The following is a 24,954-nucleotide window of genomic DNA, read 5'->3' as shown; positions in this document are numbered from 1 at the left end:
TTTGTACTTAGGTGCCAGCTATCCTACCCGCCACTGATTTGTGCACCCTTAATACAAATCTAACACAGCAAAAAGGGACAAAATCCCTGTATTATGATGAATACTTTTAGCCTCATGGATCCCTTGAAAGGGTCTCAGGGACCCCAAAAGGTTCACATACCATGCTTTAAGAAATGCTGGTCTAGTATAATATCTGAAGGCTACTATTAAATTACACACAATAAAATCCAATTGTCTTTCTTGCAGGGAATCTCATTACATACTTACCATGTGCTGATACATCTGCCTGTGTGTCATCTTGATTCCCCACCTCACTGTATAATTGAGGAATGGTTTGATTCACCAGAGGTGACGGCTCAGTACAGACTGGATAATTCTCTACATGAAGCTGCTGCTGCTCCTGCATCTGTGGCATACAGACCATGGAGTGCCACAAGCTGTGGTGATAGCACTTGGGCAAGAAAGGGAAATAACACTTTATTATTCCTTTTCTTAAACTAGTACCATTCTTCACTGAAAAAAAAAGTTGGGCCATGATTTCCGGGTGGGATAACAATGACTTTTGAACTAAATGATATGACATTTAGAAAATCTATTCTCTGTAACAACTTTAAGATCTTTGCAGCCTCTGTATCTCATATGTGGACCTAGGAATTATTTTAGGAAAGCACCCTAAGGAAATTAGAGATATACACAATGATCTGTATACAAAGGTGTCTGTTATAGCACTGTTTTTAAAGGCAAAAAAAAATTAATGACCTAAATATTCAACAACAAGAAACTGGATGAATGAATTATGATATATCCATGATGGAATAAAATACAGGCAATAAAAAAATCATGGTGTCAAATATTTAAGGAAAATGTGTTCATATTGTTTAACTTAAAAGTTTACAAAATTACATAGCATAGTCCACATTTTATAAAATAAATAAATAAGCTGTAAGGAAATATACCAAAGTATACGGTGATTATACAGGTGATTTTGGTTTTCCTTACACATTAGTATTTTCCATATGCACCATAATGAATGCTATTACTTTTAATATTAGAAAATATTAAAATATCTATTATACATTTCCTTGTATTCCCATGATGTAAGATATAGGAGACTATATTGTACAACACGGGGAATACAGCCAATATTTTATAATAACTATAAATGGAGCATAACCTTTAAAAATTGTGAATCACTATACTGTACACCTGTAACGTATAATGTTGTCCAACTATACTTAAATTTAAGACAAAAATACTAAAAATAAACAAATAATAAACTGCCTCCACCTTGTTTCCACAGGTGACTATAATAAACAAACATAACTGAAGGGGCAAGCACTTTATTTTTTCAATTCTTGAAACTGCATTTAGGAAATATAGTCTCAGAGAACAAAAACCCACTCTACTACTCTTAAATTATAAATGTGTGCCAGTCAGTAAAGATAGTTTTCTGGAAATGATATGTCCAATGTTTCAGGGAAATCAGTGTCTTGGAAAATATGAACTGATCAGAGTATTATCCAGGAGACTATCTGGTTTACTATGTCATATGCCAAATCTTAAGATGCATCATTCCTTTTCAGAAAATGTGTCATCTTATTATATCAGAAGTGTATTTCAGGGGGAAAATGATCCCTGAAGGTATAAAGTAAAAGAGCTCTTACCTGAAATCAGAGACACCTTTCAGTGATATTAAGATATCTGTCAGTACTCCCTTTCTACAACTCAGGGAAGTGGTAAAAATCAGTGTTTGGCAAATATCTATGAACACATGAGTGCTTTAAAAATAATACTGCTCTTTAAATGTCTTTGAATTAGTCGGATTACTTTTCACATAAAATGCAGAAATAGCCACAAAAATGTTTTAAGTAAATAGGATAAATATTCCATTTGTTATTTTGAGATAGAAAAACATAGTGAAGGGTTGGCATATGATGTTAAATATGGAGGCCAATATATGCTGAAGTTGTACTTCATAGGGCCCCCACTCATGACAGTTTACAACTCTTTTATAAGAGAAACTGAAGTATTGAGAGGTTAAAGTAGAAAACTGACCTGTGTCATCTTCAGAGATATAAAGACAGAAATAAATCTTTTAGGTCCCTCATAGTGTTCTTGGGTTTTAAGGTTCAAGAGTCTGATTATCAAAACGGCTTACGTTTTTAAGTTAGAGGTTTTTTTTTTTTTTTAATCAAAGCAATTTTAACAGGATTCTTACCTGCAATCCCAGGTTGAAATAGTACTGCAAAACTTTTGCATCTAAAATTAAAAATTTAAATCTTAGTGACTAGATGACATAAACAATTAAAACTTACCATTTAAAAGCGCTTCTCTTTCAGTATTAAGGTAGATACAACAAATGTTGTCTCCCCACAACCACACTACTCTCAATTCTACCTTATAGTAAATGACCATTTACCTACCACTATAGCTAAGATCATTTTCTGAGCCAAGAAGGTTTAATCAACAAATACAGATTTTATTTCTGTTCTTAATATTAGACAGATGTTACAGGAATACTACTCTGCAAATATTTAGAGAGACTCTAGTAAAGGCATTTTCTTGCTTGTCTCAAGACTAAAATTTTACTTTAATACAAATCTACTACAAAAGCAATCATGTTGGTCTTCAGAGCTAATACATAGTACAAACTAATGTTCTACAAATGCCAAGATTAGTGATGTCTACTAAGATAACTAGCACTGTTTGAAACAATTCACCTTGTCTTTATTTAACATGACTAACATACCACCACTAGGACTCCAAAAAGAGGAGGCAATGAGCAAGGTAACTCGAAATAAGTTATACCATAAGGTGATAAAATTTCTTCAAACACAAAACTTTAAAGTACTTTACAAATGAACAAAAAGTAGATGTATGAGAGAAGAGGGAATAGCCTTAGCATTTCAAGTATATCTCTAAATATATTTTTATTGATTGACCTGGGATTCACATATATTCTTATAAATAAGATAATGTAACTTGATTCCACTAACAAACAACTCTCAGAAAACCCCTCTTTCTTAAGTTGGAGACTCCCAATACATACAAATGTATTTACTGCCACTTTAAAAGAATGAGCTTGTATTTTGACTATGACGTGGGAATATAGTATAAAGCGCAACGCTCAAGCTAAAGAATATGAAAAGATAACAGCAGGAAGTAAATCCACAAATGGCATGGGATTCCACCCCTTGGTATTCACATACATCCACACAAAAAATCCATAGCAGTATTATTCTCAATAGCAAAAATGTGGAAACAACTCAAATGTCCATCAACTAATAAAATATGGTATATCTATATAATGGAATGTTATTCAGCCGAAAAAAAGAATGAAATACTGATACATGTTACAACATGGATGAACCTTGAAAACATTATGCCAAATGAAAGAAGCCAGCCTACAAAAGACCACATATTGTATGACTCAATCTACATGAAATGTCCAGAACAGGCAAATCTATAGAGAATAGTAAAAAAAAAAAAAAAGCAGAATAATAGTTGCCAGGGTCAGAGAGAATGAGGAGTAACTGCTAATGGGTACAGGGTTTCTTTTTGGGGTGATGAAAATATTTTGGAATTAGACAGTGGTGATGGTTGTACAAATTTGTGAATATACTAAAAAGCACTGAATTATACACTTTACATGGATGACTTGCATGGTATATGAATTATATCTCAAGCTGTTAAAAAAAGTGGCAGGTAAGGACTATAAGAACTCAAAAACATCACTTTGAAATGCAACTGGGGGGTGGGATCATGAAAATGATAGGATTTAAATAGGAAGTTAGATGGAAGAGTAGAGGGGGAGAGAATTTGAGCAGAATCACCATGACAAAAAAAGCTTAGAAGTAGAAAACCAGATGCATAGAGTTCTTGTAAAAGTAGAAGGAGATAAGGTACAGTTTTGGAAAAATGACCAGCAATTTCTTATAAAACTAAACACACACCTATCTAGGCCCATCAATTCCACTCCTAGGTATTTTCCCAAGGGAAATGAAAACACATGTTCACAAAGACTTTTACAAGCATGTTCATAGCAGCTTTATCATAACTGATCCAAACTAGACTAGTCCACGTGTCCCACAACAGGAGAATGGACAAACTGTAGAGTACCCATACGATGAAATACTCAGCAATAAAAGCAAATAGACTACTGATAACATGCAGCAACATGGAAGAATCTCAAAAAACATTACATTGAGGTTAAGAAGCCTTCCATAAAGAGTACATACTGTATGATTATATTCACATGAAATTCTAAAACAGGTAAAACTAGGGCAGAAAAATATCAGAACAGTGGTTGTCTCTGGGGGGAAGTAGAGATGGGGTAGGGAAAGACTGGGAAGGCGCATGAAGGAACTTTGTGGGATAATGATAATGTTTTATAACTTGATGGGGATTTGGGTTACACAGGTGCATGTACTCATCTGTCAAAACTCAGCAAGTGTACATTTAAGATTTGTTCATTTCGGGCTTCCCTGGCGGCACAATGGTTGAGAGTCCGCCTGCCGATGCAGGGGACACGGGTTCGTGCCCCGGTCCGGGAAGATCCCACATGCCGCGGAGCGGCTGGGCCTGTGAGCCATGGCTGCTGAGCCTGCGCGTCTGGAGCCTGTGCTCCGCAGCGGGAGAGACCACAGCAGTGAGAGGCCCGTGTACAGCAAAAAAAAAAAAAACACGAAAAAATAAATACCAAACTCTAGTTAATGATATGTATGTTCAAGTTTTTAATGGGGAAGAATGATGTCTACCATTTACTTTGAAATGCACCAAAAAGATGGATTAATTGATGGACAGAGAGATGGATGGAGGAAAAGATGGAGAAATGCATGCTAATACAAGTATAGTTAACTGTTAACAACAGAATATAGGTGGTGGATATATGAATATTCATTTTAAAATTCAAATTTCGTGTATGTCTAAACATTTTCAAAATAAAATGCTGGAAAATGCAAAATCAGCATTATGTGCTGAGAAGATCTTGGGCAGGGGTAGGTAGGTGAGGGGAGAGGAGTAAAGGGATCATTGTTCAATGATACATCATTAATAAAATAGAAAACCAAGGAAAAGCGTCAATGTTTTGCATGGCCTAAAGAGAAGAAAGAAGGGAGATGAAGATGAGGAATTTCACTGTAGACAGACTGAGTCTGAAATAAAAGTAAGAAAGCCAAGTGAAAATGTCTAGCAAGTAGGTAGAGGCCAAGGCCAGATAGATTTAGAAATCATTTACATAAAGTTGATAATCAAGTTTTAAGGAAGGGAAGAAGAACAGAATGGAGTTGAAGATCCTGGTGACTACCTTAGGGGCTGAAAAAACCCAAAATAGAATAGAAAAGCAGCTAGAAAAATTAAGGGAATGTTACCGAAAAAAAAAAAAGTATGAATAAGCTACAAACAACTTTCGACTACAATTCTCTTTTGAGATACACTGCTAAACTGAGGGGTAACAAAAAACTTCCAATGGAAAGCTACTCAGTTTAATTAAGGAAACAACACATGGCTGAAATCCAAGGCAGATCAGAGCCCCCCCACCCCAATTCCTACCCCAAAAACCTTTTCCAATTCTTCAAAATTCAGTTGGAATCTTAAATATCAAGAATGCAACAATTTCATGCACTTGTGGTAGGCATTAAATAAAAGAAATGGAGAAAATTGTGTTATCAACTCCTGCTTTTCAAGAGAAATTACTGAGAGCAGATATCCAGTTGAGAATCTTCTTCAGGGCAGACATGTAGCTACCTTAGAAAAGCAGCGTGAGTCAGCTCAACCATACACTTCTTGATTATGCAGAAGATATTCTCAGCTTTCGGTTCCTTCTTTCCTTAGTCATTTACCTAGCATTATGCTCTCAAGTCAATTTCCATTCGGTCCACCACCCTACCCTCATTGGTCAACCAAAGAGAGATATGCTCTAAAATTTAAAATTAAAAGACCAAAAAAAAAACCCCAGACCTAAATAACCCTCACCCAAGTCTCAAAATCTACTTACCTTGAGGCAGATCACTGCCACATGGATCACAGGAATAAGGTGGAGGTAGTGATGGTAAGTTTGAAGTGTCTGTCACCTCAAGAGAAGAAGGAGGAGGAGGAGGAGGTGGTGGTGGAGGAGGTGGAGGTGGTAGAGTGGCAGCCACAGCAGGAATAGGAGCAGCCAGGTATGGATAGGATGCTGAAGCAATCACTAAAAAGGAAACGAAACAAAGTAGCAATGTACAGCTGTAACATCTTATAAGCAGTAGCTCGTCCTCTATTTCTTTTGTGTTCCCAATATGGTCAGGCAACTCTGAGTCTTATGGTTTGACTTAAAAACAAAAACTTAGGGCTTCCCAGGTGGCGCAGTGGTTGAGAGTCCGCCTGCCGACGCCGGGGACGCGGGTTCGTGCCCCGGTCCGGGAAGATCCCACATGCCACGGAGCGGCTAGGCCCGTGAGCCATGGCCGCTGAGCCTGTGCGTCCGGAGCCTGTGCTCCGCAACGGGAGAGGCCACAACAGTGAGAGGCCCGCGTACCGCAAAAAAAAATAGAAGGTAAATCGCACATATTCTTTTAGACATGCCAGTTGAAAAGTAGGAGTTCATTACAAGTTATTTTGAGTTAAGGAAATTACTTGACATTCAAAAGAAAAACAACTGTAAACTACAGAGGCTTGACTACCAAGATCTTGAACATCAGCTAACATGTACATAAATAAATACTACTAAAGCAAAATTTTTACTGAGCTTAATACAAAGTTAAGGCTGTTTTCAGCCATCTGCCGAATCACAAGATGTAGAAGCTAATAAGAGAGACTAAATTGCACAGATTACAGATTTAAGCAGTCCTTGAAGGTTTCTACTTGGTAGCATCAGAGGAATATAGAGAACTCTAAATCAGAACAGTTCCGTTTCTAAGGACCTACAGAATCTAAAACAGACAGGCTAGATGAACTATCTTATCCCTTTAACTTTCTATAACTGTTACTATAGTTTAAAAACCACAGTCACTTAGGAGTTTCACAGTTTTTGACATAAGAAATTCAAATACAATTATGTTTAAATATCAATACATTCCTCTATGATGATAAAGGCAGCAATGTGGTTCCAACCTAGTGAATATAAATTATCTCCACATATACATACTATGTTACATAAATTTGTTAAATTTTTTGATACCAACCCTTCAAGTTTCATTGAACATTTTAGCTGACTTAGAAATTCCAGTACTCAATTTTATCACTGTGTTGCCTGCATTATAATTTTACCCCTGAGAAGTATAGAAAGTTTGGGCTCATTGTTCAATAAAGGTTTAAATTTGGAGTTTTAGAACACTTAGTTTAGTAAAAGAACAGTCCACACAAGCTGAATTTGTTATTCTGGTAATTTAGCAAGAAGAATTTAAGGCCAAGTATTACAAGTAATCCACATTGCTTTCATTCACCAACAAAAATACTAACAACACATTTATTTATACCCTTTATACAACTACAGGCTAATAGTAATAGGAAATCTAAATCTTAGGGTGATTTAAAACTTGATAACCAACTCTTTTGGGGTGATGAAACTGTTCTCTTGATTGTGGTGGTAGTTACACAATGTTATGCATTGTTAAAACTCATAGAACAGGGCACCAAAAAATAAATTTTACTGTATCTAAATTAAACAGTAAATTTTAAAAATTTGCTCAAATAACTTTCGAGTTTTGGAGTTTTGTCATGCATGTAGAAATCTCCACTCTTACAGTTTTAGAAGAGGATTTAATTTTTAGAACATTTCCAAATGCTCTAAAGATTCATGGATTTGTTTTCTATAAAATAATGGCTTCAACAAAGCCACACTCTTATTCCTTTTAAACTAGCACTCAAATCACACCATTTTTTTTCAAAAACAACTGGAATAAGTTCAATTATCAAAAAAAAATAGTAGAATGTGATTACGATTACAAGGTAAAAACCAAATACTAGACATAGAGGTAGCTAAGTAAGCTCTCCTGGGCCTGAGAGAATCAAGGACGGAAGAAATTTGGAGGTTACTTTGAACTCAACTTTTTTTTTTTGATAACTTAAATTACATTAAAATTAAGAATTTCTCTTCATCAAAAGGTACCACAGGAAAAATGAAAATATCAACAAAGTGAGAGAAAATATTTACAATACATATAACTGGTAACATATTAGTATCTAGGACAAACCTCCGGTTTCATTTGTCATGATTAACATATTGGGCGCAATAATTCTTTGTTGTGGAGGCTGTTTTAGCATCATCCCTGGCCTCAACTTATTAGATGCCAGTAGCTCTCCCCTGCCAAATTGTAGGACCACTGAAAATGTCTGCAGAAATTGTCAAATGTTTCCTAAGGGGCAAATTCTCCTCCAGCTGAGAATCACAGATCTAAACTAAGTGAAAAATGAAATAAGTCAGACAAAGACAGATACCCTACATCAGGGGTCCCCAACCGGTCGCGGCCTGTTAGGAACCGGGCTACAGCAGGAGGTGAGCAGCGGTCGAGCGAGCGAAGCTTCATCTGCCACTCCCCATCGCTCCCCATCACTCGCGTTACCGCCTGAAGCGCCCCCCCCCCACCCCCGTCTGTGGAAAAACTGTCTTCCGTGAAACCGGTCCCCGGTACCAAAAACACTGGGGGCCAATGCTCTACATTATCACTTATATGTGGAATCTAAAAAATAAAACAAATGATTATAAAAAAAAAAAGAAACAGATTCAGATATAGAGAACTAGTGGTTGGTTACCAGTGGGGAGAGTGAAGAGGGGCAAAAAAGGGGTAGGGGATTAAGAGATACAAACTACTATGTATAAAATAATCAACAACGATATATTGTACAGCAGAGGGAAATATAGCCATTATTTAGTAATTGAACTCAACTTACTTTTTTTTTTTTTTTTTTTTTTTTGCGGTACGCGGGCCTCTCACTGTTGTGGCCTCTCCCGTTGCGGAGCACAGGCTCCGGACGCACAGGCTCAGCGGCCATGGCTCACGGGCCCAGCCGCTCGGCGGCATGTGGGATCTTCCTGGACCGGGGCGCGAACCCATGTCCCCTGCATCAGCAGGCGGACTCTCAATCACTGCGCCACCAGGGAAGCCCTCAACTTTCTTTTAAAATGCATATTATAATACGTTCCATAAGAAAAAGCTTTTAAAACTTCCAGTTGCTCTAGAGATGCATGAGCATCTAATTCGCAGACTTAACAGGGCTTTATGGGCTTACCAGGTACAGTTCAAGTGATGGACCCAGAACAATGGAAGCAAACTTTTCTAAAAGTGAATGGAAACCAATGAAATTCATTCAAAATGCTTATTTCCTTGTCCATGCAGCTGCAGTCTGCTTCAGGACATTTCAGAAGAGAACGTGAATATACATAGTAAGACTCAGCTTCTCTAGAGATCAAAGGGCAGGGCCAGTACTAAAGTGCAGTAAGGTGCAAAATTTAAAGGGCCACCAAATTAAAGCAAAAAAAAAATTCATGATGACTAAAATACCAAAATTATAAAAGATAGGATCTAAGCTTGCACTTGCATGACCACAAGAGTGAGTGCCTCACTCACCTCACCCTAAGCCTGGCCCACAGTTCCTATCTTTTAAAAAAACTTTGATACTTTGTTTATCATGGATTCTTTTTTTTGCATTAGTTTTGTTTTTTTTAATAGTGCATTAAAGTATTATTTATCTTGAGCACTGTGGGGGTTTTTTTTGATACTCCCTTAAATTTTGTACCCAGAGCAAGTAAGTCACTAACTCTGGCCCTGGCAAAAGACTTGGAAACAGTTACCAAAAAACTCAGTTAACAGGATTTAATGCCTATGAAGACAATCATAATAAAAGCAATCATGGCATCTAGTTACCTGGCAGATAGGAAGTGACTTAAAGGAGGACGGGATGGGGCTGCCAGACAGACACATGAATAACAATGAGAAACTTGAGCTTTATCTAGAGGACAGGAACGACAAAGAGCAACTAAAAAGTAGCCATTATTTATTAGAGTTATAGTTGAGGTTCACAAGTGGCTCAACAAAAAGTAAAATGAAGGCCGTATACATTTTTAGAAGTATCTACAAAAAAACATAAATCTGGCATTTAAAGGGTAATCTTTCAATGATTCTACATAAATGGGGTATTACAATGCTTGATTTCACCTGTCATTGTTTTTTTTAAGCTCAGACATCTGCTGGAAGCAGATAGCCAACATGTTCCCCTACAATTAGCACAAGTAGTAAAACCAGTATCTACATTAACATTTCCAATGAAAAATTTCTGTGGTCATTAATGAACATATATTGCATGTTTTGTTCCAGGCACAGTGGCTAAGTTCTTAATTTTTACATTATAAATAAAACAGATACAGAAAACAAACGAATTATTTTCAGGTGGACACTATCCAGGTTAAGAAAGAAAACCTTGCCAGCCATTTCAGAAAACTTCCATGCACTCCATCACAATCACCACCCTCTTACCCCCACCATAATCAACCACTATCCTGACTTTCATAGTAATCACTTCTTTGTAGTTTTAAGTATTTTGTCACCCAAATGTGCATCCCTACACAGTTTTTAAAAACTGTATCTTGAACTTCTTTTAATCTATAGGTCCTTTCTCCATCCCTGTCATTTCCTTTCAATTTGTCTTTTGAAGACCCCCTGACCTGTTGAGTTTCCCAGTCTGGATTTTGCCGATTACATACTCATGGTGCATTTCAATGTGTTCTTGTATTTCCTGCAAATAGGCAGCTAGATCCAGAAGACTAGATCAGACTCAGGATTGATTCCTTTGGTAGGCTATAGGTAATGTCTCACTATCTTTGCAATCTTAGCAGCTACTGCTGTTTAATATGCATCCGTTCAGTAACGACTGCAAAATGATTACATTCTGCCACTTCTTTTTCACTGATTAGAATACTTATAGAAATATTTCCCCTCATCTACTATTTGGTTACCCCGTATTATAGTTCATATAAGAAAGGCAGGATAAATACTTGATTCTTTCACTTTACTGTCCCGTTTTCAAGAACGTAAACTGGTTTCCTAACATCCTCTTAAGACAACCAATTCTTTTTTCAGTTATGTATTCTTTTCAGATTATTTTCCATTATATGTTATTATTAGATATCGATCACAGTTCCCTGTGCTATACAGTAAATCCTTGTTTTTTAATCTATTTTATGTATAGTTGTTTATATATAGATAGATAGATAGTTGTTAATCCCAAGGGAACCAATTTTTAAAATATCATCAGGAACTTTTAAATATATTCGACATGTTCCAAAATCTATTGCAATTATCATTGTTGAAGCTCAAACTGTTCCATCTTTGGCCAGTGGGAACCTCTTCAAGATGGCTCGTGAGTCCTTTTGACACGACCCCCAGTACCTGTTGATAGCTTCCTTGCTATCTAGCATGACAAGATGATCCAGGCTAATCTTGAACATTTCCTGCCCAGACCTGGAACCAGAAATTTCTCCATAAAGCTCTTTGTTTCTGTTTGAGTGAGAAGCAGCATTTCAACGTCACAAACTGAGTGCTAAAGATACTCATTGTTTCTGGGCCTTTTCAGTGGACAGAGCTAGGAAATACACAAATTTAAAGATAAAATACCTCAAGTTCATACTGATACTTTTAATTCAAATGTGATACCATAAAAGTTTCTCCTTAGCCTTTTTTAGTACATGTGTTATTACCTTTCTTCCATACTAAGATCCCAGTTTGCAAGGACACAGAGGGATAAAACTGGAATATCCCATACTCATTTGTTTTAGCCAACATTATAGTCTCTGAATAACATCTAAGTATCTAGATAAAAGAACCTGATATGTTTATTGAAAGCATTAAAAAATGCTTGGCACATGGTCTCTCAATTCTCCCATTTTTAAAAATAGCTATACTGTACCTATATTGTTCAAATATAAGGCTTTACATAGTATATCATCAACCTCTCAGCCCTCATTTTGTGTTAAGTATATATTTAATACTTACAATCAGGTCTTAAGCTAATGTCTTTTATTGTTCTGGTGGTCTAAAAGTCAAAATCACTCTCCAATACACTCCGTTCCTCCAATACAACTTCCTGTGATGGCAGAAATATTCTGTATCTGTGCTGTCCAATACAGTAGCCACTAGCCACGTGTGGCTTTGAGCACCTGGCATGCGGTCAGTGTGACCGAGCAACTGAAGACTTATTTTACTTAACTGTAATTAATTAAAATTTAAAGTGTCATACGTGGCTAGCAATTACCTTACTTGACAGCGTATCTTTATTCGATTCTTCAAGAAGGGCTCATGCAAATAATATTCTCTGAATTCTTATACATTACCCTTTAAGCCTGAAAATGTTTGGCTGGATATAAAATCTTTGGTTCACATATCCTTTCATTATCTTAAATGTTACTCCATTTTCTTGTAGCATGAAGCATTGCTGTCAAAGTTTGACGATTATCATTTTATTTCCTTTATACTCCATAGGCTCTTTTTCATTAAAGCCCAGTTGTTTTACTAGAATATCCTGGTGTTGGTTGCTCTGGCCCAATATTCTGCAGAGCAGTGTTTCAGTATGTAGTTTTAAAGTTTTTTAATTTCAGGAAATTTTTCTGAATTATAGTTTTTAGTATTTATTCTTTTCCCTTACTTTGGTTTTCTTCTTTAGGAACTTCTATCAGTGTTGGATATCCTTTGCCTAACTTCAATATGTCACTTTTGAATCTTTCTCTTCGTTTTTTTCATTTTAGATTTCCCCCCTTTCTTACATCTTTCTCTTAAAGCATTATCTGTTGTACATACTTGGTCACGTTCTTTATAGTTTAGTCTTCATTACCGAAATGACTTTCTTCCATTTCTAATGCTTTCCTGAGTTCTGTCACCTCATCCGACTTCTTCTAATCCTGATTTGTTATTTTTTAACATTTTGTGTTATTTTATTAACGTCTTCGCCTCATTTTGAAATAGCTGTTGGTTTGGTTTAAGTTTTGTTTAGTGTGCACATTCTGACATGCTTTTACTGTCTAACAGGGATACTATTCTGTTTTCCTCTTAAAACACCTTTGTATGCAACCTTAGTGCTTTTCTTTCATTCATTTTTTTTTAACATCTTTATTGGAGCAGAATTTCTTTACAATGGTGTGTTAGTTTCTGCTTTATAACAAAGTGAATCAGCTATACATATACATTCATTTTTATGTGAAATTATTTTTTATGAACTCTAGAACGAGATGAAATACAAGAAAGCTTTTCTAACTTCTTAGGGATCTCTATTGTTTTTGTAGTGTTTAAAAACATGACTGCTTTCTAGGATTCCTTGGCTCTGTTCTCTCAGCTTTAGGCTGGACCTGCTCTTTCCCTATCCTCATCAACTTTGATTCCACTCCCAGCAGTTTCTACCCAGTGAGGAATATTATCCTAAAAGGTAGCCCTGCCAGGTCAGTTTTCAGAGTTCTTAGGGGCAAAACTGTTCCAAGTCCTTTAGTCCCTTTACCATGTACCCAAAGCACTCACCTAGTATTGGAGAGGTCAAATCCCTTCCCAGTCTTAGCTGTTCCTTCCAAATTGGTTGCCCCACTGTCCAGTGAATTCTTATTAGTTCTTTTGGGGTTCTTCTGTTCTTAGGTCCATCAGACAACATCCCCGATGCTTCCGTCTTATTGCTCCCACATTGACCCTGACAGCATGCAGGTCTTGTGACTGATGGTTTGTCCCTACCTGCTTAAATTTGGGGGTTCATGGGGAGACCTTGTCACCTAGTTTTGTTGTTAAACATTGTCCCATGGGTTTTGGTTTTGCTATTTCCATTTTTATTTGGGGACGCAGACTGAAAAGCTATGCTGTTGCTGCCACCACTTTCCCAGAATTCTGCTGAAAATTTTAAATTATATTAACTCAGTGGAATTTCACAACCACTTCATAAATTGGTACTATCAGTACCTTCAAGCTCACAGATAAGAAAGGTTCAATAATTTGTCCAAAATTACATAGCTAGTAAGTTGTAAAACCAAGATTCTAACCTGGATCTCTTAAATTCTAGAGCCAAACTTTTCAGGAATTAATTCTGTGAAGTGTGAAATACCTTTACCTTAATTTCTGTATAATAAAACTTAACTTGAAGTTTAAGAAACTGGTACAAGTCCTCTAAATTTTCAATGGGGTTAGCAAAACAATAGCTATGAAATCATACCAAAGCTAAATTTGCAAGAAAAAAAACTGAAATTTAATACTGGAGATTAAAGTAATCTTATCTAATCACTAGAATTGTTGTATGGGCATGTTCATGAATAGAAAAAGGCTTCCACAGTAAGGAACCACTAATAACCTACCTGGCCTGCCTTGTGTAGGCGGAGATACAAAGAGAGGCTGTATAGCATTCTGTGAGGAAACTGAAGTGGTACTACCAGCTTGATTAGCTGCTGCACAGTTAGCTAAGACTGGAGCTGGAACAATATTTGCACAGGAAGCTGCAACTGCTGCAGAATTCACCATCACCACCTGTAAGTGTGGAAGAAAGTTTAGAACTCTAAGTTTGGTTTCACAAACAATATTGGTCTCTTATCTGATCCTAAACTTCAGGAAATAGTATTCTAATAACTAAAACACCAAGAAGCCAATATTTATGTAACCCTAATACAGGAAGGTTATTTCTTTTAGAAGACCCCAGATGACTTTGAGAGATTTACTTTTTTATTTTAATATTTTTCTAGAAAGGTAATACATTAATATGATTCAAAAACCAAGTATAAAATTGTATACAATGAAAAGTTTCCTCCAACCCCTGTCCTCCATCTGCCTAGTTCCTCTCTCCACAAACAAGTAACCTCTGGGTTTCCTGAATACTATCCAGAAATTTATAGTACATATTTATTTTTACATGCATATGTTTCCCCACACACACTTAAAAAAAAAAACAAACAGAAAATGTTCTTTGCTTATTTTTTTTTTTTTTTTTAACTTCGTGAGACTGCAACTTGTTTCTCTGATTAGGCCACAGCACCCAATACAGGGCTGTGCACAGAAAGATGTTCAATAAATGGTAACAGATTCTTCTTCATGAACACCCTGTCCTCACCGTAGTCTCCATTTTCTTATTACCCACTGCAATGTGGCTGCTACCCTCTCTGGTTCTCAGAAACTGTATTCAAAGTCACAGTGGTCTCCATGGCAACAAATCATAGTAGACTCTTGTTAGTCCTTATGTTGCTTTACGGCTTGGCAGCAACTGACACTTGACTATTCCTTGAAACATTCTCTTCCTGGGGCTTCCATAATAATACACTCTCCTGCTTTTCCTCCCTCCTTGGCTATTCCTTCTCTACCCATTTTCTAAATGGTGATGCACAGGCTCTGTTCTAGATGCTGTTCTCAATCTCTTCCCTTTTCCAGGATGATCTTATTTACTCCTACGGTTTCAGTTACCTTTCTGATGCCAGCTTCCCATTCTATAAGAAAGCTTTACATTTTAAGTTTCAGGAAATGGCACAGACTTGACAGGTAATTTATATTAACTCACTCATTATGTAAGAGGTTCAGAGTAGACTGAGTAGTCCAATGCCAGCACACAGAACAGTGTCTGGAACACAGCAGATGCTCCATCAATTTGTTAATAAATTTACTAATTATTGTGCCAGGCACCAGGAAGTACAATAACAATTAACATAAGAATATAAGCCGCTTCTTTGAAGTATGACGAAGGGCAGAGACCAAAAAGAAAAAAATTCATTTTCTTCTGTTTAGGCCACTGCAACTGACTGTAAAATAAAACTATAAAGATTACCTTCTGGGGGTAGTTGTATGAGGTAACTGTATCATGAGGAGACATAGAACACGGTCTTCTATCCTGAAGAGACTTTAATGAATACAGAAGTACAAATAAGGGGAAATCAAGAAATTAAACAATACATCAATAAAAGATCTGCTTTGTTTCAACATCTCCTAAAGATAAGTGAAAGTGATCTGTCCTAAAAGTATTCAAATTTGGAGGTGACTACTATGATAATACTCCAAAAGGTATCACTCTAGTGCCTGACTTAGGTGACTGTTCTATTTCCTATCTACAGAAATCCTGATCATATCCAACTCTAGTCCCAATGTAGATACTAAAATGTAATGGAGAATTGTAATTTAAACACTTTCTCAGTGTCCTCTCTTGCCTTAAAAAGCTCAACATCAGTAGGGCCAGCAACAGTGTTGCTAAAAGAAAGCATTCCATCAAAAGGGACAGCTTGGGACAAGGGTGGATAACTGGTTGGTCAGCTGCATCCTACCTAAGCAGGATGTAGTATAATCCAAACACCATTCCCCTTTGGCTCAAGACCTTGTCTTTGTGAAAGTAACAATGATTTTAAAAGGCTCGGAATTATGCATGACAGACTGTCATGACAGAAAAATAAACTAGCAGCAGAAGCTGGTAATGAGGACACAGAGGAAATCAGGTGAAATAATCACAGGAAACAAGAGGAACCACATTGGGACAAAGACAAGCCCAACTTAACATGGACCTAAGAGTGCATGTTTCGAAAGTCTGTGTTGAAGTACAGCCCAAGTACTGGCCAAAAAGCAAACTTTAGCCCTGGCTCAGAAGGCCCAGTGTGAATTCTAAACAATTCTAGAGAAGGATTTAGGTGAGAGTTGGGCGTGGAATTAAGAAGAAAAAATGTTCATAGTTTCTTAGAAGGTTCTGTGCCTGGAAATCTCTAAGTCCTGCATTGCTCTTCTCCCCTCAGAATGCTGTGAAAAAATTACTTAGAAAAATTACTTAGAAAGTTGGTGACTGGAGAGTGGGAGTGGAGCATGTCATGAAGAGAATGAAACCTACTGGGGATGTATGATAAAGTAAGTTCAGAACAAAAAGGGAACACGTGACAAGTGAAATTAAAGGGACAGAAAGAAAGTGTCTACTCCTGTCATCCCTGAAGGCGAGATTTTTACTTGCTTTTTCAACTTGGGTGGCTATTTCAAGAAATGGTGTAAAAAGCATGTGATATGAGAATAGTAATGACAGAGTGAGAGGAAAAACTATTTCTCTAGCAGGGGCAAAGGAAGGAAAGGAGAAATAATGGGAAGAGAATTATATATCACAGTTTTCATCACCTTCCTAAGATGTATTGCCTAAACAGTAAAAACAAAAATTCAGTACATGAAGCTATCAAAGTTAAGATTAATCACAGAGAATAGAGGGTAATCATTCAACTTCCTCACAAATATTCCAGCTCTCCTCCTAGGTACATGGGTAGGTTGCTCTTCCCGGCCTCATCTAATTAGGTATGGGCACGTGACTTGTTTGGACAATGAAATATGAGCAGAAATACTGAGAGCCAGTGTTTAATTTCCCTATCTTCAGCTCTGCCAAGGTGACTGTGAAAGTACATGTCCATCAGCCTGGGTTCCTGAGTGACTCTGATGAGCAAAGGCCTGCTACCAACCTGCACTGGACCTATAACATTAGCAATAACAGCTGTGTTAAGCCGCTGAGATTTTGGTGGACTGTTGCTGCAGCATAACCTAGCTTGACCAAAACAGTAATTGGTAACTAAAATTAGGGTGCTGCTGTAACAAAAACCTAACTTGAGAAGGAGATTATGAATTTGTAGCTCTTAAGGGAAGAGGTTTGGAAAACAGAATGTTAGTTTTGTGTTTTGATTACTGCTGGCAGAGTTCAGCAAGGTATTTTAAGACAGATGTGTACAGAAAAGTAGTTTGTAGGCAGGAATGAAAGGGAATAGAGTCCTTGATACTAGGACTTGTAGGGTTTGGAGAGGCAACTGCTTCAACTCAAAACTCTAAAAGATAAAACTGATAAATGCTTTGAACAACAAAGAGAAGTTAAAACTCGGCCTTGAAGGAAAACTCAAATCATTGTTAAAATATGATTGCACTGAAGTATCTCAAAGCAAGAGTCCCATTAAGGATATAACACCCAATGAATCCTTGCAGTTGGACAAAATGGCTCATGGAAAAGTATTCAAAGGTATGGCTCTTTTCATCAATGCCTGATAAGCTAAAGGTATTTGCAATCAAGTAGAGACAGGGATAAGAATGCAAAGAATTATAGCAAATCTAAGTAGTATATTTATAAAAAAGAATTGTCAGTATGGCTACTGGCAAATGAAACTAATAGGAATCAGAGAAGCTGCACAATAAATTACTCACATAGCCAAAGAAACCATGAGCAGAATTAAAACTATCCAACTGAGATAAAACCACCCTTGGGCCCTCAATTTTCAACGAGTAAGAAGCAGGCTGAGAAAGCTGCTCAGTTGCCAAGAGGGATTATTCTCCAATGCCTACTACTTCAAATATAGCCAAGGAAGGAAGGGCCTTGGAGTAATCAAGAGCCCCAGAAAACAATGAACCAGGGAGCCTCTCCAGGGAACAGTCCCCATGCCTAGGTTGGGGGCCCTCAAAATGTCTGTCCAGCATGATGTCAGAATTGCTATGGGCCAGTAACTGTTTCTCCCATTTTCCCTGCATCTGAATGGGAAGTTCTACTGCAATTTTTCAGTCCCTGCTCTACCACCGGAAATTGGGTATGTAGGGGGTAAAATAACTTCGTATATTTGGTTTAAGCCTCCAGATCAAGACGAGCCACATCTGGACCCAATACAAAGAGTACTACACACTTCCCAGAAACCTTGGGCTCTGAGTTTAATCACACTGAAGGGGATTTGGGGGTTGCCTCTCCTGAGGTGGAAGGAAGTATTTTGCCTGTGGGAGTTTCCACTGAATGTTGTAATCCTTAGTGCTGTTAAAATATTTCCAACTTTTTGACTTCTAGGCACAGAGAAGTTAGAGCCTTCAAGAGAAACATGCTCTGGCCGATGAAAAAGAAATGGAGGGCTTCCCTGGTGGCGCAGTGGTTGGGAGTCCGCCTGCCGGTGCAGGGGACACGGGTTCGTGCCCTGGTCCGGGAGGATCTCGCGTGCCACAGAGCGGCTGGGCCCGTGAGCCATGGCCGCTGAGCCTGCGCGTCCGGAGCCAGTGCTCCGCAATGGGAGAGGCCACATTGAGATGGCCGCGTACCGCAAAAAAAGAAATGGAAAAGAAAGTGATATGTGTCATCTCCAGGTAGAAACTGTAAGAGCCAGTGCACCATTCACTACCTTTTGTTTCCTGCCTTAGCAATCATGGATGGAGCTTCCATCAGCTTAAGTCCCTAAGCAGAGCCCTCCTGCAGACCTCCACTACACATGTAGCATAACCAAGAAGTAAACTCTTGTTATATTAAGTACCTGAGATTTATGGCCCATTGTTACTGTTAGAAAGATCATGATAAAATCCTCTAAAAAAATCATCATCGCCAATGTTCAAATTTCCTCTTGTATCAACACATATTCGGAACATCTCTAGGATAATTTGTAGAAAGGGGTGTGATCTTGGATGAGTTAATTTCTGGGCCTCAATTTCTTCATCTACAAAATGGGAATGATACCCTAATACCTCATAGGATTGTTCTGATTTAAATACATTTATATGTATAGCACTCAGAACAGTGTTCTAGTACACAGGAGCTATATGTGTTTGTCATTATTATTAAATACCTACCAAGTTTGCTGTAGATTCAGTTGTGCTGTAAACACCTGAAGTTTCATAGTCTTGATCTAGAGGATACAGCCAAAGTAAAAATAATGAGCACTATTCTATAGTTTGAAATTTTATAAATAATGAATATCAGATTTTACCTAGATCTCACTGACCTGAAGGATAAATATATTCTTCGTGATATCCCCCTAGAAAAAAAAGACAGAAAAAGTGTGTTTATGTAGGAATTCTTGCTCAGAGAACCAGATGGCCAGCACTTGCTTCTTCTCAAGTTTTATGGATATATGTTCAAAACTAAAATGTATACATCCTTGAAACAAGTGATTTGAGCTTTCATACTACTCAACAGATATTAAAGCCAGAGACTGGCTGTAAACAGTACAAATTTCTCCTTTGAAAATTCCCTTAGTTCTTAAGAGTTCAGACAGACGTGAAAAACCCACTTGTGTCCAATTCTGGTGGTAGAGTATGGTGATTAACTTCACTGACTCTGGAGTTAGGACTGTCTAGATTTGAATCCTAATTAACTATATCACTTTAGGCAGGTTATTTAATCTTTCTGTCTTAATTTCTTCACTGTATAACAGGGTTAACAGTACCTAGCTCATAGTGGGGTGAAAAGAACATAGCATGATGCTTGGCATATAGTAAATGGTGATTATAAAGTAATCTGAGTATAACAACCAGTAGTTTGCTTAGGTGAACGTTAAAGGAATATGGCACGCTTCATCTGTTTTTCAGCCTGATTCAGGTAAATAATACACTTACAATCAGTTTGTTCTCAGAAGATGGCTTAGAGGACTGAAGTACTTTGCTCTAAGATTGCTACACCATTGAAATTCAGAGAAAGCCAATCTTCAACTGGACAGTTTTCCAGCAAATAACACCCCAAAGGTCAAAACTGGATTGATTCCTAAACATGTCACTTATCCAACACACATGCAGGTAACCCTCCAGACAACAGGATTTAAGGTGAGAATGAATATTTGGTTACTCTGAATATGCCACTATAGGTGAACAGTACCTATGAAGATACCCACTGTGCTAAACGGAAAAGTGAAAGGGTCATCCTGAGTAAAAGAGCAGAGAATACGCATACTCAGGCACATGCATGCACACTAACTTCTTAGAAATATCTATTTTCTCCAACATAAGTAGCAGAAAGAATATCACAAGAAAATACGTTGACCAGTAAGTCAAATCATTCAGACTGCCTCTTACCTCCTTAATCCACCCAATTCCTCCAGAATTGTTTCAGTAGGCATATTTCATTTTACAGAAAAGTGGTAAAAAAATAAGCACACCCAATGATGAGAGGCACTCTAACAACTATAAAGGTCATGTATACATGCTTTAGAGTCAGATAAACCCAAATTCAAAATTGATCTCTGCCAGTCACAAAGGACCACATATTGCATGATTCCTTTTATATGAAATGTCCAGAATAGGCAAATCCATTAAGACAGAAAGCAGATTGATGGTTACCTACCACTAGGGGCAGGGGGAGGAGATGCTGGGGGGATAATGAGGAATGACGGCTAATGAGTACAGGGTTTCTTTTTCTAAAATTGATTGTGGTGATGTATGCAACTTTGTGACTATACTAAAAACCACTGAATTGCACTTTAAACACTGAATTGTACACGTTAGGTTAATTGTATAGTATGTAGATTATATCTAAATAAAACTGTTATAAAAAAGATTAAATCTCTGCCACTTACCAAAGGTATGACTTTGGCCATGTCCTTTACCCTTTGAACCTCAATTTCCTCATATAAAAAATAAAGAAGGGCTTCCCTGGTGGGAAGAATTGGTTAAGAATCCCCCTGCCAATGCAGGGGACAAGGGTTCGAGCCCTGGTCCAGGAAGATCCCACATGCTGCAGAGCAACTAAGCCCGTGCGCCCCAACTACTGAGCCTGCACTCTAGAGCCCGCGCGCGCCAACTACTGAGCCTGCACTCTAGAGCCCGCGTGCCCCAACTACTGAAGCCCGCACACCTAGAGCCCGTGCTCCACAAGAGAAGCCACCGCAATGAGAAACCCATGCACCATAACAAAGGGTAGCCCCAGCTCGCTGCAACTAGAGAAAGCCCGCACGCAGCAACAAAGACCCAATGCAGCCAAAAATAAATAAAATAAATTTATTAAAAAATTTTTAATAAAAAAATAATAAAGATACCACATTCCTCAGAGTGATAAAATATTATATTAAATTGTAAATATAGTTGCTTAGTACAGCACATGGCCATTAGAACTCAATGAATAGTAATGTTTATAGATCAAATAGATTTCTTTGGGCAACGAAATTATTTCACAGCAGTCTTGTAAAATAAGAGTCACATGAAAAGCCTAAAACAGTTATACAAATGGTGAGGACAACATGAATAGTTCCTCACTAATAAGGAACAGATATCTTCCATGCTGAAATCTCACCAAATCAAAACTCACTGAAGACCTATGCAGAGAGCTGAAAGTTTTAACAACGTAGTGGCCTACAGAAATAGAAGTCTGTCTTTCTGAAAAATACCAAGACATCTTCAAAAACCTAGCAAGCTCTGATACAAGAACTGATAACTCTTTCAAAATGAGTTGCCAGACAGAGTGAGACCACCCCCCCAAACCAAAACTTTAGCCCTGTTGTGCTAATACCACAAGAATCATCTTTTAAAAAAATATTTAACTGGAACTGACTCACCATTGTCATTCTGGCCATCACCTTCCTCTGAATTCAGAGTCTGTTTGCCTGAGCTATGTCCTCGCCTTGCAACATGGTATCTCGAAGTAGCAGGAACCATTGTAGGGGGCCCTCCATGATTCTGTACCAAAGAGATACACACATACACATGCAGTTCTCCCTATACAGTCAGAGAAAAAGCTATAAATATTTTAAATTTACTTTAGAATCAAAAATATGTGAGGAAATAATGATCAGGAAAACAGAAGATTTTAGCCCATACTTATATAGGCAAGATTATTTGTCCACCTCTACTCCTCCTCTATAAGAACAGCTTAAAAACACATTCCCTGCAATTTTTAAAAGCTCTAGGATGAAAACTCATGTTTTCCAGGAGGGGCTTTATTTGGTCATTTGTAAAACAGCTAAAATGTATCCATATTACCTTCACTTAAAAAAGTACAATAAAAAAAGTAAATAGCTTTTTGAGTAAAATTTTGACCTACTTACAGGTAAAGTTGGATAAGCAGTCTCATCCCCTTCTTCAACTTCATAAAAAGTAATGGTTTCTTCCAAGCCCCTGGGTATCTGTCCATTCTCTGGAACAAAGCTAAACTGGCACTCCTTATTCATACAATGCATCTGGCGGTGACTACGTCTAAAGGAACTTAAGTAGTTTGCAGAATGAGAAGAGGAAAAAAAGGTAAAATATGGTAGTAACTTGTTTCTAATTTCTAAATAACAGTTCAAACATCTCAATGTTGACACTTTAAATTTTAGTCCATATATTTACTGCACAGCAACAAAGTCAGACTCACTCGTTTTCTCTTTCAACACTTAAAATTCACTTACCGAGACCTATAAGAGAAGTTATCATAGCTCTGGCAGCACCTTTTACCTGGGCCAGGGTAAAAAGCAACTTTAGGGCTTGCCATGTTGTGCCTGTTTATAAAGCGAGGTGAATCTCTAAGAATAAAGGGGGAAAAAAACAGAACTCTTTATTTACTAGTGCTTGAGTAGTCAGTCTTTGTAGTTAAATAGAATTAACATATCCTTCTAAAAATGACCAAATAAAAAGAGCTTTGCTTTCCTCACTACTGACATTAGGCCTATTCATTTTTTTTAAATTGCAGTATAGTTGCTTGACAATGTTGTATTAATTTCTGCTGTACAGCAAAGTGATTCAGTTATACATATACATATATTCTTTTTTTATATTCTTTCCCATTATGGTTTGGCCTATTCATTATTGACAGACACAGTGCCATATACATGGCACTCAGCTTGATGGCATTCTATCTTCTAGGATCTCTTCAACTGCTCCATCATATTTTCCTAGACTATGAGAATACAAATCTTCAATAAATTTGACAAGAATTTAAGTATACATCAGTTCCATCCGTTACGCTCCCTTCAGGCAGAGATTATAAAAGAAATCTAAACTATTAAGCTATTTCTAAATTCTACTGTAATTCTGCCCAGGAATTATTTCCAATGTCTAAACAGAGATGTACATTATCTTCAAAGTCAGTTAAGACCTACCTGGGCATCCCATATCCCCGACCTTGTCCCTCAGATGAATGTTGAGGATGAAAATGTTCATTAGACATAACACCGCCAGCTGTCTGTGAGTAGTGCATTGGAGAATCATGCCCATAACGCATACTGTGCTGAAGCCTGGGTGGAAGGAGGGGGTCTCCCCTGCTGTAAGCCATAGTCATATAAACCTCTTTCCCTCTAATTTTCTTGAACATCTTCCTCCGTTGCTTCATGTCCATCTCTGACATAGCTTTCAAGCAAACAAAGAAGCAATAAGCTTCAAAACCAAAGCAAAAGGTCCAGTGTCTCCCACAAATGTCTAAGACTCTCACATGTTTTACTTAGGAAAACCATATGAAAACAGGGAAGGAACTTCTGTATTTTCAAAGGATGTACTAGGTCTTTCATTCAGAAGGGCAAAACCAGCAAGTAACTTCTGTATCAATGGACATCTCAGCACTACCTTTAGTATAGGCAACTTTGGTCATCAAAACATAGAGTCAGTCATCCAGTCATCTACGTTACTGTTATCCAAAAAATTATATCTATTAATAGACATATTAATACGGCTGCTTCCAGCTTCTCTGGCTGCTTCTATGAGGTGTTTTCCTAGTTCTTTGAGAAATGTTTTCCTTCAAGTTTTAGAATTTAAAATCCACTCCACCTTAAGCTTAAACAAAGTCACCTAAACAGTAGTTCTCAGCCAGGGACAATTTTGCCCCTCCCTTTCCTGAGGCACATTTGGCAATGTCTGGAGACATTTTTGGTTGTCATAACTTGGAGAAGGATGCTGCTGACATCTAGTAGATAGAGACCAGGGATGCTAAGCATCCTACAATGCACAGGACAGCTCCCTACAACGAAGTATTATCCATCCTAAAAAGTCAGTAGTGCTGAAGTTGAGAAACTCTAACCCAGAATAAGACTTAATGTTCCAGCTTTTTTTTTTTTTTAAGTGCAATGTAGGTAAATACAAGAGGAAAATAATAAAACCTTCAGCATACAAACCCATTTCTGGGACACAGCCCCAGGAAATTTTCTGGTAACCTCTTCCTTTCCTACTGGGTATAACATTCCCGGCAGGACCAGGTGTCACTTGTGTAACTGGTTTTAAGTTAGCCAGTGGAACAACATACCTTAAATGTAAAGATACCACCATTAAGCCATTGCAACACAGACTTAATTCTCATTTGATACATATACCTGATCCCTCCTGCTTCATTTTCAAGTGT

At 37.6% G+C, this 24,954-nt stretch overlaps 1 protein-coding gene across 1 annotated transcript in view; it reads right to left on the bottom strand.

Annotated features, from left to right (window-relative positions):
- The window catches only part of LOC136142227 (UDP-N-acetylglucosamine transferase subunit ALG13-like), a 57,875-nt gene that overhangs the window by 11,965 nt on the left and 20,956 nt on the right, over positions 1 to 24,954 (bottom strand). The window contains 12 exon segments of the mRNA XM_065900245.1: positions 268 to 451; positions 2,219 to 2,259; positions 5,996 to 6,187; positions 14,294 to 14,462; positions 15,745 to 15,816; positions 19,512 to 19,567; positions 19,664 to 19,696; positions 22,205 to 22,325; positions 22,694 to 22,850; positions 23,036 to 23,149; positions 23,726 to 23,972; positions 24,731 to 24,858. Coding sequence (XP_065756317.1) covers positions 268 to 451; positions 2,219 to 2,259; positions 5,996 to 6,187; positions 14,294 to 14,462; positions 15,745 to 15,816; positions 19,512 to 19,567; positions 19,664 to 19,696; positions 22,205 to 22,325; positions 22,694 to 22,850; positions 23,036 to 23,149; positions 23,726 to 23,972; positions 24,731 to 24,858 — 1,514 coding nt within the window.

This window comes from Phocoena phocoena, chromosome X (genome assembly GCF_963924675.1).
Source record: "Phocoena phocoena chromosome X, mPhoPho1.1, whole genome shotgun sequence".
Lineage (NCBI taxonomy): Eukaryota > Metazoa > Chordata > Mammalia > Artiodactyla > Phocoenidae > Phocoena > Phocoena phocoena.
This window is presented reverse-complemented; position numbering and strand designations above follow the sequence as displayed.